Source organism: Talpa occidentalis, unplaced genomic scaffold (assembly GCF_014898055.3).
Source record: "Talpa occidentalis isolate TD23 unplaced genomic scaffold, MPIMG_talOcc4v2.1 talOcc4.15, whole genome shotgun sequence".
Classification (NCBI taxonomy): domain Eukaryota; kingdom Metazoa; phylum Chordata; class Mammalia; order Eulipotyphla; family Talpidae; genus Talpa; species Talpa occidentalis.
Genome location: NW_023601543.1, coordinates 182779 through 197377, shown reverse-complemented (window position 1 = coordinate 197377; position 14599 = coordinate 182779). Strand labels below are relative to the sequence as shown.

The 14599-nt window shown below is 51.0% G+C and overlaps 1 protein-coding gene across 1 annotated transcript; it reads left to right on the top strand.

The window, feature by feature from the left end:
• Nucleotides 1–5509: 5509 nt before the first annotated feature.
• SPRY3 (sprouty RTK signaling antagonist 3) lies at nt 5510–12016 on the top strand. Its single transcript, XM_037512823.1, is given in 3 exon segments — nt 5510–5696; nt 11058–11511; nt 11514–12016. Coding segments are annotated over 2 exon segments (864 nt in total). The 5' UTR covers nt 5510–5696; nt 11058–11150.
• The last annotated feature ends 2583 nt before the right edge of the window (nt 12017–14599 follow it).

The window sequence follows — 14599 nt, the reverse complement described above, 5'->3', positions numbered from 1 at the left end:
GAACTTGCAGACTCTCTAAAGGATTTGGGTTGCATTCCGGGAAAAAGAATGAGGAAAGCTGTTCAGAATTTGTTTAGAGTACATTTTTTTGTGTGCATAAAATAAAAGAGAATGGATTATAATTATTTTTTAAAGATTTATTTATTTATGCATACAAGAACTGGGGTTCAGGCCAGAGGTGTGGGGGTGAGAGGTCTCACCAGAGACAGAGTGGGGAGCAGAACAGGCAGATCTCCTGAAATCCATTGCTGAGGGGAGCAGCGGGTGAGACAGGAGAGGTCTGCTGAGCCATGTGGGTCACCTCCCTGGCTGGGCATTGAACTCATGCTGCAGAGGCTGTCGATACCTTGATAGCACTATGTCTTTAACCCCTGTGCCCCCAGAGAGGCCCCTTGGATTATAATTCTAAACTGAGGGGCCTTCGTGGTGGCGCGAGGGGTTAAGTGTCAGCACTATGAAACTGTCCGCAGCCACTGCTGCACGAGTTCCATCCCCAGCCAGGGAGCTGACCCACAGGGCACAGCAGACCTCTGCTGCCTCCCCGCTGCTCCCCTCAGCAGTGTATTTCAGTGGATCCGCCTATTCTGCTCCCCACTCTGTCTCTGCTGATCCTCTCACCTGCACCTCTGCCCTGTGCCCCAGTTCTTGTATGCATAAATAAACAGATCTTTAAAAAAATAAACTGAGAAAATTTGATATTTTATTTCATTTACGGATGTAGATTCTGATAATTACCTTAGATGCTCTGTTGGACTATCATATAAACTTGCTTTTTTATGTATGATCAGTTTTTACTTGCTACAATTTAGCAACTGATAAATAAGCGTAGTACATTCTAAAAGTATGAATAAAACATAGAAGTGGAACTCTAAAAGTATGAATAAAACATAGAGGTGGAGCTCCAGAGAAAATTTCTGCTACTAACTCCTTGCGGCTGCATGTGGTGGCGAGGAATGGCCCGGACAGCTGCTGCCTCCACATCTTTGCGCCTCTGTGGATTCTGTTATTGCTGCTTGCAATGGTTGTTACTCATTGTTCTTTTTGCAGTTCATCCTGTCACCTTCTTTCTTACCACTTGACTTTTGCACACGCTACTCCCTCTGGCTATAATGTCTTTCTCTTTCTTCAAATTTATATTTAAGGGTCACCTTTTCTGGGAGGCACTCCAGAGCTCCCTCAACACTGGATTAGGTGTATTTCCTCTCTGCTCCCTTCTCTAATGCTTAACATCCTTTACTGCATTTGTCCATTCACTGCCTTTCCTGCTAAATTATGAGCCACTTGAGATCAGGGATTCATTAATTAATTATATATTGATCAATTAATTCTATATTAGTAGCTATAGTAATATTTTTATATATCTATATTAATATATAATATAAATATATAATTCATTAATTCAACATATTTATCACCAACTCTTTACTCTGTGGGTCAGAATTAAAGCAGCAATGAAAACAATTGAGATGATTCCAACTTCTCACCCTGTAGCATGATGCCCATCAAAAGTAATACATGTGAACATTCATCCATTCAACAATACCTACTATGGGCCACACACTGCTGATTCAATAACTAAATTTCCTTCACTCACGGGGTTTGAAGAATTATACGTGTTTTAACCCATTTAATTCTCATAACAACCTTATGAGGCACATTTATGAATTATACTGGTTTCACAAGTGAGAAAGCAAGGTCCAAACAGATTAAGTAACTTTCCAAGGTCACATAGTTGTCTAGTTGCAGATCTGGAATTTGGCTCAAGACCACTGACTCCGGAGCTTAAACTCCTAAGCACTACGCCCCGGAGCCCTGCCACCTACAACTGCTTCCAAAGGTTTTTGCTCCAACTATTTGATATCCTTGCATAGCCCATGTGGGCATATGCGCCCTTGCCTTAGAGTATCCTGTTCACACTTCCTAAAGTACCTCTCTAATCCGTGTCCTTTTGACCCCAGCCTAGAAATCACTCACTCCAGAAAGTACCTTTCTAACCACTTCTCCCCAAAAGACCAGTTTAGGTATCTGTCCCCTTCTTTGTCTCCCTTTATTATAATTGTCTGTCTCCCATTCTAGACAGTGATGTCTTTGAGGGCAGCTGTAAGATTTACTATATTTGTCTTCAGTGCTGTATCCCAGGGCCTGACACACCGGAAGCCCAATTAATGCTTAGTGAAGGAAGAAATAACTGAATCTTAGAAATCCACACAAACGTTTTTATTTGTGTTTTAAGGTGTTGTATGTCTATTTTCAGTCTCACGATTTTTGATAGGATATTGGTGCAGTACAATTAATTATATACAGAAATTGATATCATGACATTTACAAAATTCACTATGTGATACCTGACAGCTCATTTCACAAACTTGTTAGATTTGGTACATTTCAGGAAGTGTGCTTTCTTAGCCCTTTAGTTAACGAACTGCTTCCCAGGCGCCTCTTTTGACGTATTCATTGAGCTGTCCAAGACCACACAGCTAGTTAGTGACAATGTTGGGCCTAGAAGTGAACACAAGACCCCAACTCCCAACCAAGCGCCGCTTTTCTTTGTATAGACCCTGGAGATGTGAATTGCGTTCCCATCAAAATTGGACATACTGTCTCAGCACATGTGAGCCCATCTAGTTCCAAAAGTCAGTGGTTTCCAAAAAATGAATAAGCAACCTTGAAGGACACCAGAAAAAAATCACTCTGCTCTCCAAATATATTCCTTACTCTTTTAGAAGTCTTATAATGCGTGAAGCACATCCTTCCACACTTCATAGCGACTGGTTGTTCAGGTCACTTGTGATACGACAGGTAAGCCAAAATGAAATTTGGCTTAGAAGGAAGAATATATCTAGCACTATAGTGAATGCTGAGGATAAGGCAGGTGAAAGTGGGGTAGGAGCACAAATGTAGAAATAAATTAGGGTGTCCGAACAATCACACAACTTTAGAGCAGACATGAGCCTCAATAGTCAGGGAAGAGTTCACAGAGTAATTACGAGCTGAAGGTAGAAGATGGAGAAATATGATTTATGCGAAGGCCACATATGGAAAGCTGGATGAGAGTGAAACATTCAACCTGTCCTATGTTACGAGATACTGGAGGCGTAGTGGCATGAATGGAGTTGGAGAGTAACTCAATTGACAGGCAGAGTAAGTTGGACGCAATCCTCTAGGAATTTGGACTAATTTTGGAACAGACCAATAAAGTGTGAAAATATGGCACATTTAAGGACAATATATTTGGTGTGTATCTGTTAAAATTTAGAGTTGGACTTTACAAAAGAGGAACTTTGAATTTAAATCATCTGTTGCCTTTGCAGTAGATTACATTAGGGTGAGAACATTTTCTGAATATTCATATCGACTGTTCACTGAGCAGTTACTATGTCCTAGAGATATGCCAGACTGTGTAAAAGCAGGACATGATTCAATGTACAGGAAATGTCATTACCTCTGTTTCAATGAAGACAAAGAGACAGATTCAGGGAGGTAAACTGAGTTGCTCATAAATTGAGGAAGGAAAATCTGAGCCGTGAACTGTCTGATCTGAATCCAAGTTGGTACAGCAGATGGCACATAACTGGTGTGCAGGAAATACTTGTTGAATGAATGAATTAATGAATGAATGTATGAGTAAATCTAACTTCTGCAGAGGAAAGTCTAGATTTGCTTTAATGATTCTCATGGTCCTGATAAGCTCCAGTCAATGTTCAGTAAGGAAGAGGTTTGAGCCATGGAAAGAGAAGAGTTGAGATAGAAAAATTGCTTGCCTCTGGAAATTGTGATTAGGAAGAGATCTGAATTTGGTCAGAAATAAAATGTAAATGTCTATCCACACATGTACAGACATCTGTATATGTTTGTGTGTGTGCGTGCATGTACAGACAGATCCACAGTGTGGAGTACCTTTGGCACATGCATGTGCCCACGGGCAGACGCACACAAGCATATGTGCTTTTAATTTTATGCTTTCTTTTGTTTTCTTAACCCTGTGAACAGGGTGCAAATAATAGAATGTCAGAGCTGGAAAGGACCTTAGCAATTACCTAATCAGATCCCCTCATGTCAGTGTAGGGGGAAAGTAAATTGCAAAGGTCACACAAGGAGTTAGAGTAAGATTAGGAATCTCAGTTTCCTGCTTCACAGGTTTGTTTTAGTCTGAACTGTCACTATTTACCATCTACATTTTATAGATGGGGTAACTAAAGCATGCGAAGAATGTTGATGGTCAAGCTCCTATTTGTCCATTGAAGCAGGACTTGAAATGAGATCTCTTTTATTTAAAATATGAGGCTTATTTTCCTCCCAGTGCTTGTGGCTGGCCCCCTTCCTTCCTGTTGAGTTAAAGTGCAGACTGAGGATAATTTACAGAAAGCTTTGTACTTTTCCGTAAGAGAAAATGTCCAAGGTTGGTTTCTTTTGGGAAGGCTGACCGTCGGGGGAGGCTCCGCGAAGGCAGGGCTGTCTTCCCTTCTTTATTGCACAGCACCTGGCACAAAGGAAGGAAGTGGATGAATATTCGTGGCGTGTGAGACGTCGTAAAGGCGGAGAGGGAAAGCAGGTTGGGTCGTGATGGATGGATGGTCATTATTAGCGCTGAGAAAGGGGGAATGGACGTGGAGCAGAGGTGGGAGAAGCCCTTGAACAAAGAAGCAGCCCTGTGTCTCTGGCTGACGGAAGCCGGGCGGCTCGGTGGGGCCGTGATTGGCAGAGGTATTTAAATAAGGCCTCCTTAAAATTGTTGCTCTGCTCCCCGCCCCCACCCCTTGAAATTCTGTTTCAGTCATTACCCAGGGACCGGATGCAGAGATTCCTACGGGGAGTTCTAATGGGTCGATTCAATTTCAGCGGGATGACGCCACTTAGGCAAGCATTAGGGCTGCAGCTCCGGGAAGCCAGCGACACGGCGAGGGAGAGAAAGAAATGATAACAGGGAGCCATAAATCCTCTCCCTCCCAGCCTCCTCCAGAGCCCATTCACAAGCCCTCCGGAGCGCGTCTACATTCACAAAACCGCCGGCGCGCACTGCGGCCTGCCCCGCTCCCCGCTCCCCGCCCCCCGCCCGGCCGCGGCGGCACCGGCGCCCGAGCCACATAAATAATCGCACGCCCGGCGGAGACACCCCGAGCCTTCGAGCGGCTCCCGCCGCCCCGGCTCATCTGTCAGATCCGCGAGGACAGAGGCGGGGGCGGAGACGGAGGCGACGGCGGAGGAGGGGGAGGAGGGAAAGGAGGAGAAAGGGGAGGCGGGGGAGGGGCGCAGGAGGGGGAAGGAGAACGCAGGGGGAGCGAGGAGGAGGAGAAGGGGAGGAGAAAGAGGCGGGGGAGGGGGAGGAGGGGAGGAGGAGAAGGAGGAGAAAGAAGAGGCGGAGGAGGAGAAAGAGGAGGAGGCGATGAACAACTTACCCCGCTGAGCCCGCCCGGGGTACGTGCATCCAGACCCCGACCTGCCGGTGCCATCTCCAGCGAGTGTCCGCGGCGGCGGCCCTGGCCCTCCCCCCCCCCCCCTTTCCGTTTTCTCTGCGGTGTCAGGGAGAGCGAGACAGAGTATTCCTGTTTCTGGCCCCGCCGCCAGCGAAGGAGTTTTCATTCAGACTTTCCGAAGAGAGGTGGCGAGGGCAGGGGCTCGACAGAAGAACAGGCTCTTTGAGCCGATGGGGCCTCGGCTCCGCCGCCTTCCCGGCAGGGACGGACCCTCCCCGCAAGGTAAGCCCGAGAGCGGCTCTCCAGGCGCGGCCCCCGGAGCGATGCACAGATTGCCATTCATTGCAGCACCCTGTGCTCTGTGTGTGTGTGAGTGTGCACGAGCGCGCACACCCGCGCCTGTGCACGCGCACAGGCGCCAGCGCGTGGGTAAAATGAAATGAAAAGCGTTTAGCTGAAATGTAAACGATTCGGTTCCTGCAGAAACTGCCCGTGTGTCGGGAACTGGCAAAGCGGAACGTAACTTCCACGCGCGCCCTTCACGGCCGCGAGTCCGCGGACTTGCTCCCCGCGACCCTCCCGAGCGCTCGGAGCCCACGCCCGCGAGCGCAGCCCAGCCGGAGGGAGGCCGCGCGAGGCCCAGGAAGCCCGAGCAGAGCCGCCGCCGGAGCCCAGGCCAGTCTGGCTGCCCAGCGGCGTCCTGTCAGCGTGGGGCTGGGCTGCGATTGGCTCCTAGGTCCGGGCTGTGCATCGTTCAGATTTCATCACATCACCTTGCCCTGGGTAGAAATGGCGCAAGCTGACACGGCGTAACCCCCTACTTACATTGAGTCAGAGCATGATTTAGAAATCTCTGGATCCGTGCCTGCGTGTGTGTGCACATGTGTGTGTGGCATATGGAGATTTGCTTGAAAGTGAGAGCCGTGAGAGCAACTTCAGTTAGCCAATAGGCATTTGCTGGGGCTGGGGCAGTGGCTCACACCCCTTCCATGCTTGCAACTCACCCGTCCTCACTCACGCGTGCATACTGCAAACCTCTCTAGGCGACCCCAGAACAGACCTTGGACTCTTAAGCTGAGAATCTATTTTGAAATTGAAACCCTTGTTGCTTTTCTGCGTCTTTTCACACCTGACACTAACATACCGCCTGTCACAACCACTGGAGTCCCTGCTTCTAGTCAGGCAGCCTCACACGCCTGCAGGCGACGCCAGTGCCCTCCACACTGCCAGTTGTCCGTCCTGCACCTACATTTTTCAGTAAGCATTCCTAAGACTTCACTGCAACAGCCTGGGCATTGCCCTATGCTCCACACTTGGGTCTGGAGAGCCAGCCAAGGAAGCTTGGAGGGCTCTGCCAGTCCAGCCCACGACTGGGGCAGGACAGAAGGTAAACTAAGAGACTCGCTCTTCACGAAACCCTCCCGAGACACAGAAATGCAACGGGCAGACCCAACCTACCAAATGTAGAGCATCTGACTGAGGGACTTTCCAACTCCTCTTCTCACACCCCTTCTTTTTGCAGATGAAGAACCCGAGGCCCGACACAGAAGTTACTTACTCACAATCACACAGCAAAGTGCAGCGAGAGTCAGGACTCACACTTAAGTACCTTGTCTCTTCTAAAAGGACTTGTGGTTCAAAGAAAGATTCCGACTTCTTAAATGAACCGCTAGCTATTTCCCCCAGCATAGAAGGGTGTGTGTTCATCTGACATCACAAATTCCCTGCATCGCCATCGTGAAAGCTCTTAGAGCGTTAATAATGCAAGGTCTGAAAACTGCAAGACTCCCTGGTTTGAAATACACTGCGCTGAGTCTTAATGAATTGGACTGGGGTAGCAAAGTGACAAGTTAAGAGTTAAATGTGGCGAGAACCTGGCAGCTCCAGCAAGATGTATGCGGTAGGAGGGAGGCCCAGGCCGTGGCTGAGAGGTTAGTAATGTAAACTATATACAACTTGGTATTTGTAAGGGGGAGTGCTTTGATAGAGATGCAAATGCTTTCGCACAGAGAGGGATTTTTAGAGAGCAGACTTTGGAACAGTAGAACTAAGAAAACATATAAAGCCTTAGCAGAAATTCCCCCTGTGTTTGCTTTCAGTTATTCTGAGAACGAGTGTATAGAACAGCAGAGCACAGAAAAAAAGCCACACACCCCAGAGCCATTACACAGTAGGGTACAAAACAGCGCTGAACCCATGGGGGTGGGAGAAAATGGGCACCAGGCGCCCCCTCTCTCCCCCCTCCTTGAAATGGAGATTGAGTCATATTGTGTCAGAACATATTTATCCCAGAGATCAGAACTGTAATAAGGTGGGAGCAGAAAAGGGCTTTAGACAGGAAAGTTTTCAACTCTAGTCTCTATAAGGCAGATTTTAGTTTCCAGGGAGAAAATCCGTTTTTCTTTCATTAACAGACACGAACATTTTTTTTGAATGGATTTCACTTTCTGGCCCCTAAACTGGCATAAGAGCAGAAATTTCTGTCTGGGTTTGAACACAGCAAATCTCATCAGGGCTACAGAAAAACTGTTAGGAGAGCTATGAGCACCTGGCCGGGCTGGCTCACAGGGCATCATTCACCGCAGAGGCTACGTGACAGAAATCACCAGATCCTGTCACTGCGCGGCCAGGACTGGTAGTTGCCTAGGCTCCTGTCCGGCACTATGTGATACGTGTGCTCTCGCTTTCATTTCATCGATGGTGGAATGGACCAGCAGGGCCGTTTCTCAGCTGTTGCTGCTACAATGAATGGCCCTTTTCTGACTCATAAACACGCGGGAGTAGTTCAGCGTCTAGTGCAGCCGCAGCAGTCTCTTGCCTGTCCGCGTTGTCCACTTTTCCCCCTTCTTACCTTTCCCTATAGTATCTATTTCACTTCATCCTGTTAGCCAGATCGGATTCAGCATTCAGCAAGTCCAGAATGGCAAACAATTTATTGTCATTCAATCCTATTTTATCCTAGTCAACACTGATTTTACCCGGGTCCTACTGCCCACCATATTGCAGCTCCTCATGTCTGTTCTCATAAAAGATCTTACAGGACAGGAAGATCCCGTTGCCTGTAAGCAAGACAATAGTACTTGTCATCCCAGACAGAGGCCTGATTCCTTTAATCATCCGAGCAAGCGTGGTAACTTCTCAGTCTTAGAGCGGTCTAATCAATATCCAAATTCACCTTCTCAACCTAAACACCACACACACACACACACACACACAGAGAGAGAGAGAGAGAGAAAAACATGCACACATACATGCACAGCACACGCCTGCACACACATACGCACACAGAGAGACACCATACACATGCACGCGTACACATGTGCACACATACGTACACATGTGCGCGCGTTCACAGACTCTTCTGCTCCCAAGAGTGGTCTCCTTTGAAGACGGCTCTGAGTTGGTGGTTCTGTTATGACCTAGGTGCCTCCAAGCTTTCACCCTGCTGTGTGGCCCCGGGACACAGCTGGCACCCGTGGAATCCCAGGATTCCTCCAGTAACTTCCAGAGCTTGTAGCCTTCTTTTGAGTCACTGATTCTTGGAATTTCCAACATGTTTTGAATACAGTTTCCTCTGGGAAGTCAGTGAGTCTAAAGTGCATCCAGCACGCATGTTCTCGTCCTGACAGTGTGAAGGACGTAAAGAGCCACGCTCTTCACGTGGCCTGTGGAGGGAGGCATCCTCCCAAGCCCCACGCCCACTCGCGCTGCGAGTCACCTGAGCTGTGGACATGTCCTTATCTATGTGGGTGTTCCACGGAAACTACCTGTTCCTTTCCAAGGCTGAGACAATGAACCTTACGTAAGATCCAGCAAAGGTCTAGGTGGGAGGCTTCGGGGCTGTGAGACCAAGTGAGTAACAGAGAAATCTGTACATTTTGCTTTTCTGATGCACAAATCAATGTGGACGTGTTGCCTCCTTTGCCCGGGAGGGTTGGAGGCGCAGAGAAAGAGAGTTCTCTCATTGGTGGGGGCAGCTGGAGAATTGCAGACCATGGTGGGTGGGGGTCCTGTGAAGTCGCCTCTCACCCCTATAAAAGTGCAACTGAGGGGCAAACAGAGCAAGCGACTTGACAGAGGTTAAGCAGACAGTTGAGTCCTGGAGTCTCCGGTGTTTACCTGTATCTCTCATGCTGTGTAAATAATACCAACATAACTAGCTAAAAAGTGAAATTGTAGACACACCAGCTCCTTGACGTGATGTGCCAGAAAAGTTATTTTTAACCAAATCAAATGTTTTCAAAAAACGAACAGATATAAATTCAACGAAACAAGCTTGCATGGGGACAGAGCTTGAAGGGCACTGAGTCTGGGCATCTCATCAGCCACCGGCTCCTTTGTGAGCTTCTGCTTGGTGTTCCCGCAATGCAGCGTTGGGCCCCTCTCTGTGCTGAGCAACTCTGCTCCGGATGGAGCAGTGCCCTCCCCCTCGCGTGTTCATTTCTCTTACTCATTCAACCCTGCCTCGTGCAGCTGGGTGAGTAACCCATGTATTCGAGGCGGCCTGAAGTCTCAGGGATTGCAGCTACACACTCCATCCTTGCTAGTGTGTGCTAGGCCCCGCTGCTGACAGGATGACTCCTGTGTCTGCGTGTGTTTCCTTGTGCACACCTGTTTGGCGGCTCCTTCTTCCAGGTGTTGCGATAGAGCGCACCGCCGTTTGTACAGTATTTTCCTTGTGATCACTGTTCTCAGTGCTAAATTCAGCCAAATCCGGGAGTGACCGCCCCATCGGTCATGAGCGTAGGAGGTGGGGACACAAGCATAGGCTTTCTAGGTACTCAAGGTAGCTAAATATGGTAGCGGAACCTCACCAATGTTTCAGCAAGTCCGTTCATTGTGTCAACTGAGGAAAACAGGCCAAGCCGATTCTGCCTAGAACATGCAGCCAAGATAGACATGGCTGCGGGGGTGAGAGGTATGGACCTGGGTGCTTTGAAATCATTGAGGACTCCTCTCCTCTGCTCCTCCTCCATTCGCGGTGCTGTCCCCAAGCATACAAAAGTCTGATGCTGGAGTCACGCGCTGCCATTTAGAGAGAATCACCTGCTAATAAATTAAAGTGAGGAAAACTGCAAGATAATTAGTCCCGGCGTCCGCACACTCCTGGGAAGCCTTTTTCCCAATTGTTCTACGGGTAACCTCATTTCTGCCCTCTGTGGCTCTGCCATTATTGCCTCTTGCTCACTTGCCTACATTCTTTGAGTCAAGCAGTGCCACCTGTTTACTTACGCTTATCACCAGTGTCCCTGAAAGGAGAATTTTGCTTCCCGAGGTACATGACTTCTGGAAGGCTGGTGGGGCGTTCTCTTTTACATCACCATTGCTTCTGGAAGCAGCCTTTGCATTTGGAACTGGCTTCCATGACTAGTAGAACTCAGACGCCCAGGGCTTTAGATTCCTCTTAGGGAGCATTTGAATGAGCTGGCTGCTCCCAGGACCGAACACAAAAGCCACCAAGAGCCCACCTTTGCCCGCGGAGTGCTTGCTTGTGTGAATGGGCCGAGCAGCAGACGTGCCATGAAGACGTGGACGGCGCTCCAGATAAGGGGCCGCGTGAAGACGACCCCAAGTGGCGGAAGTGCCCACGCGGCGGCCCTGCCTGTGTGTTCTCATTTCTTGTTTCTATTCCCTCTCTCCTAGGATGCGCCAACGTAAGCTAAGGTCCACGTAACTGCAAGGGCTCTTTACCACCGTAAGTGCCACTCTGACCCCCAACTCGAGACTCGCAGCAAAATGGATGCCACCGTGACAGACGATTTCCAACAGATCCTGCCCATCGAACAGCTGCGCTCCACGCATGCCAGCAACGACTACGTGGACCGGCCCCCGGCGCCCTGCAAGCAGGCCCTGTCCAGCCCTTCCCTGAGTGTGCAGACCCACAAGTCCGACTGGTCCCTGGCCGCCGCGCCCGCCGCCCTGCCCCGCAGTCTCAGCCAGTGCCACCAGCTGCAGCCCTTGCCCCAGCACCTGAGCCAGTCCAGCCTCGCCAGCTCCGTGTCCCACAGCACCACTGCCTCCGACCAGCGCCTCCTGGCCGGCATCACGCCCTCGCCGTCGGGCCAATCCATCGTCCGAACCCAGCCCGGGGCCGCGGTGCCCCGAAGGTCGCGGGTGCCCTCAAAGGGGAGGCCGAGCGCGCCGCGCTGCGCCCGGCCGAGCACGTCTTCATCTGCGAGCAGTGCGGCCGCTGCAAGTGCGTGCTGTGCGCGGCAGCGCGGCCGCTGCCCTCCTGCTGGCTGTGCGAGCAGCGCTGCCTCTGCTCGGCCGAGAGCCTGCTCGACTACGGCACGTGCCTGTGCTGTGTCAAGGGCCTGTTCTACCACTGCTCCAGCGACGACGAGGACAACTGCGCCGACGAGCCCTGCTCCTGCGGGCCGGGCTCCTGCGCCGTGCGCTGGGCGGCCATGAGCCTGCTGTCCCTGCTCCTGCCCTGCCTGTGCTGCTACCTACCCACGCGCGGGTGCCTCCACCTGTGCCAGCGGGGCTGCGACCGCCTCCGGCGCCCCGGCTGCCGCTGCGAGGGCCACACCAACACGGTGTGCAGGAAGCTGTCCCCGGGCGCCGCCCCCTTCCCCAAGCCGCAGGACAAGGCCGTGTGACCCGCCGAGGGCACCGAGCCCCTCGCCCGCCCTTCGAGGCGCTGGCCGGGCTCCGAGGCTGAGGCGTCGAGCCGCTCGAGCCGAGTCCTCGCCGGATCGTTGGCGCCGCACCGGGGCCAAGGCCACGCTCATCCTGGCGCAGCCGCCTCGCTCTGCCCGTACCCCGCCCCACCCCTGCGCCCCTCGCCCCTCGCCGCCGCCCGCCAGCCCGTGCGGCCCTCGGGCCGTTTCAGGTGACGCCAGGCCCGAGACTGGACGCTGAGGACCGACGGGGCCGGCAACGCGGAGGTGCAGGGCTCTCCGGCGACGAGCCTCCCGCTGCGGGCCCTGCGCGTCCCTCTGCTCCCACCGGCCTGCGCAAGCTCTCCCCGCAGACGCTGCCACGGGCCGCGGAATGGCGTCCGCTCTCCCAGGGATCCCGACCCCCCCCCCCCAACCCCGGTTGCCGGCCCTTCCGCCCCCGCCCTCTCCTGTCCTGTCTTGCCCTCTGCTGTGCGCCTCCCCTTCGTGCCCCCACTTCCACGTTCCCTGTTGTCTTCCTCCCCCTCTCTCAGCCAACTTCTTTTTCTGCCTGTGTTCCTGTCTTGCCTGATCTATCTTGGTGTCTCTCTTCCTGTTGCTCTTTCTCGAACATGTCCGAAAGTGCTGTTTTCCCATAGGTGTTTCCTTCGACACCAAACTTCGCTATGCTATAATAGTTACTGATCTTTACGAAGGGAAATGGATGACCGTCCGGAACTGGTCACTAGCAATAGTCCATGCCTTGCCATGTGTGTGCACACTTACCTGTGTGTGAGTCTCGGAGGCCAAGTGAGCTTACATTTCCAGGTTTAGTTAGTTGGCGGTTTACTCCCTTTCCCAGTAACCAGTGTGTAGTATTGGCAGATCCACTAGCATGCTGGGTAAGCAGTGAGTCAGGACGCCCATTACTTGTATGTCTGACCCAAGTGCCAAAGGCAGACGTGCTTTATAGCTACATGACCACAGTGGAGGACATCGCAAAGGTCTGTCCCCTCTACGAGCTGACTGTCCTGAGACTGCATGGCTCAGGTCTTAACAATAGACATAAAAAGTCATTAAACTTTAGAGCTGGAAGGAATCTTAACTGTTAATCTGGTTCAATGCCCTTATTTTAGAGATGGGAAAACTGAGGCCTGGAGATGATAGGAAGGGGCTTGCCCAAGGCCACACACACATGGAGTTAATGGCAGAGTTGGAACTGGAATGCAGTTCCTACTTCACTATTCTTTATCCTGCACCACACAAAGTCATGGGACTTGTCTCCTGGGACTCTGTTGACAGCGACAGAGAGCTATTCCAGCTCAGTTACTGTTCAGGAACCAGGCTGAGTCAGCACGGGGTGGGGTGTGGGGGGGGGGGCTTCTGCAGTGCATGCAGGTCGTGGATTAACTTTTAACTATCAAATGTTAAAGTTGTCCCCACCCTCCACCCCCAAGGACATCCCCTTTGGCTCTGTCACCTTGTAGAAGCTCAAGTGTGGAAAAGACGAGCTTAAGGAAGCCCCAAGCAAACTGCGTCTTCGCCATTGCACCTGCCCTGGCTGCTCACGCAGCGCTCAGCTCACGTCTGGCTTGGTCTGCAGCCGCAGTTGCCTGAGAACTCAGATTTCAGCCACAGTGGAAAACTGAGACGAAAGTTGTGTGACGCGGGTCCCAGACCTCTTCTTAGGAACACGGAGAGTCTATGTCGAATCCCCCTCAGTGGGAAAAGGCTGCAGTGCTGATGGCAGGCTTCTCAAGAGACCGGAATTAGATAGCGTCCCTTCGTAAGCAATTTGAAATTGAAGTGCTCCCACTCAGTTGAAGACTTCCAGCCTCTGAGTTCATTCATCATCTCTTAGAGTGTGCGCTGCAGGCGGAGGGGCGGGGAGAGGCGTGTGGTCCCGCCCCGGGAAGGTGGGAGCGCGGGCGCCTGTTGGTGGGTCCCACAGAAACATGCGCCACCCAGTCGCTGCTGCTTCTGAATCTTCCTGAGCGTCCTGACTTTTGGCTGCACACGGCCCCACACCTTCACTTTCACCTCCTCTTCCAGAATTGCTTTGCTCTATTTTTGTATATATAAATATGTTATGATGATTATTAATAATGTTAATGATATTGCTGCAAATGGTGCCATATATAAGGTTTGGCTTCTTGGAACACTTATAAACCGAAACCAATACCTGTAACCTCTTTTGTGGCTTACAGATCCTTCCATTTTGAGTAATTTTTTGTTTTATCTGACAACTCTGCCTGATGGAACTTTGAACTTACCAACCCTGAAAGCGAGGCCCAGTTCTCTGGGTCAAGCTGGATGTTGAAGAGTAGCTGCACAGACTTCTCCCTGCTTCTGCTTGAAATTCACTTAGAGCTGAGATACATAAGGATTCTATGGCACTAGTGCATTGTTCCCGGACCTAAAGTTATTCTCTGGATGTTTGCTGGTTTGTTTGGGGGCCTAATATAACACAAGTCCCTCTTTGTTGCTAGCTCCTTGATGTCATAACCCTGCAGTCCTTACTCAGGCAAATCGTACACTGTTGGGGGCCCTGGGCTCTGCCATACACCCAGAGGAGCGCTCCTC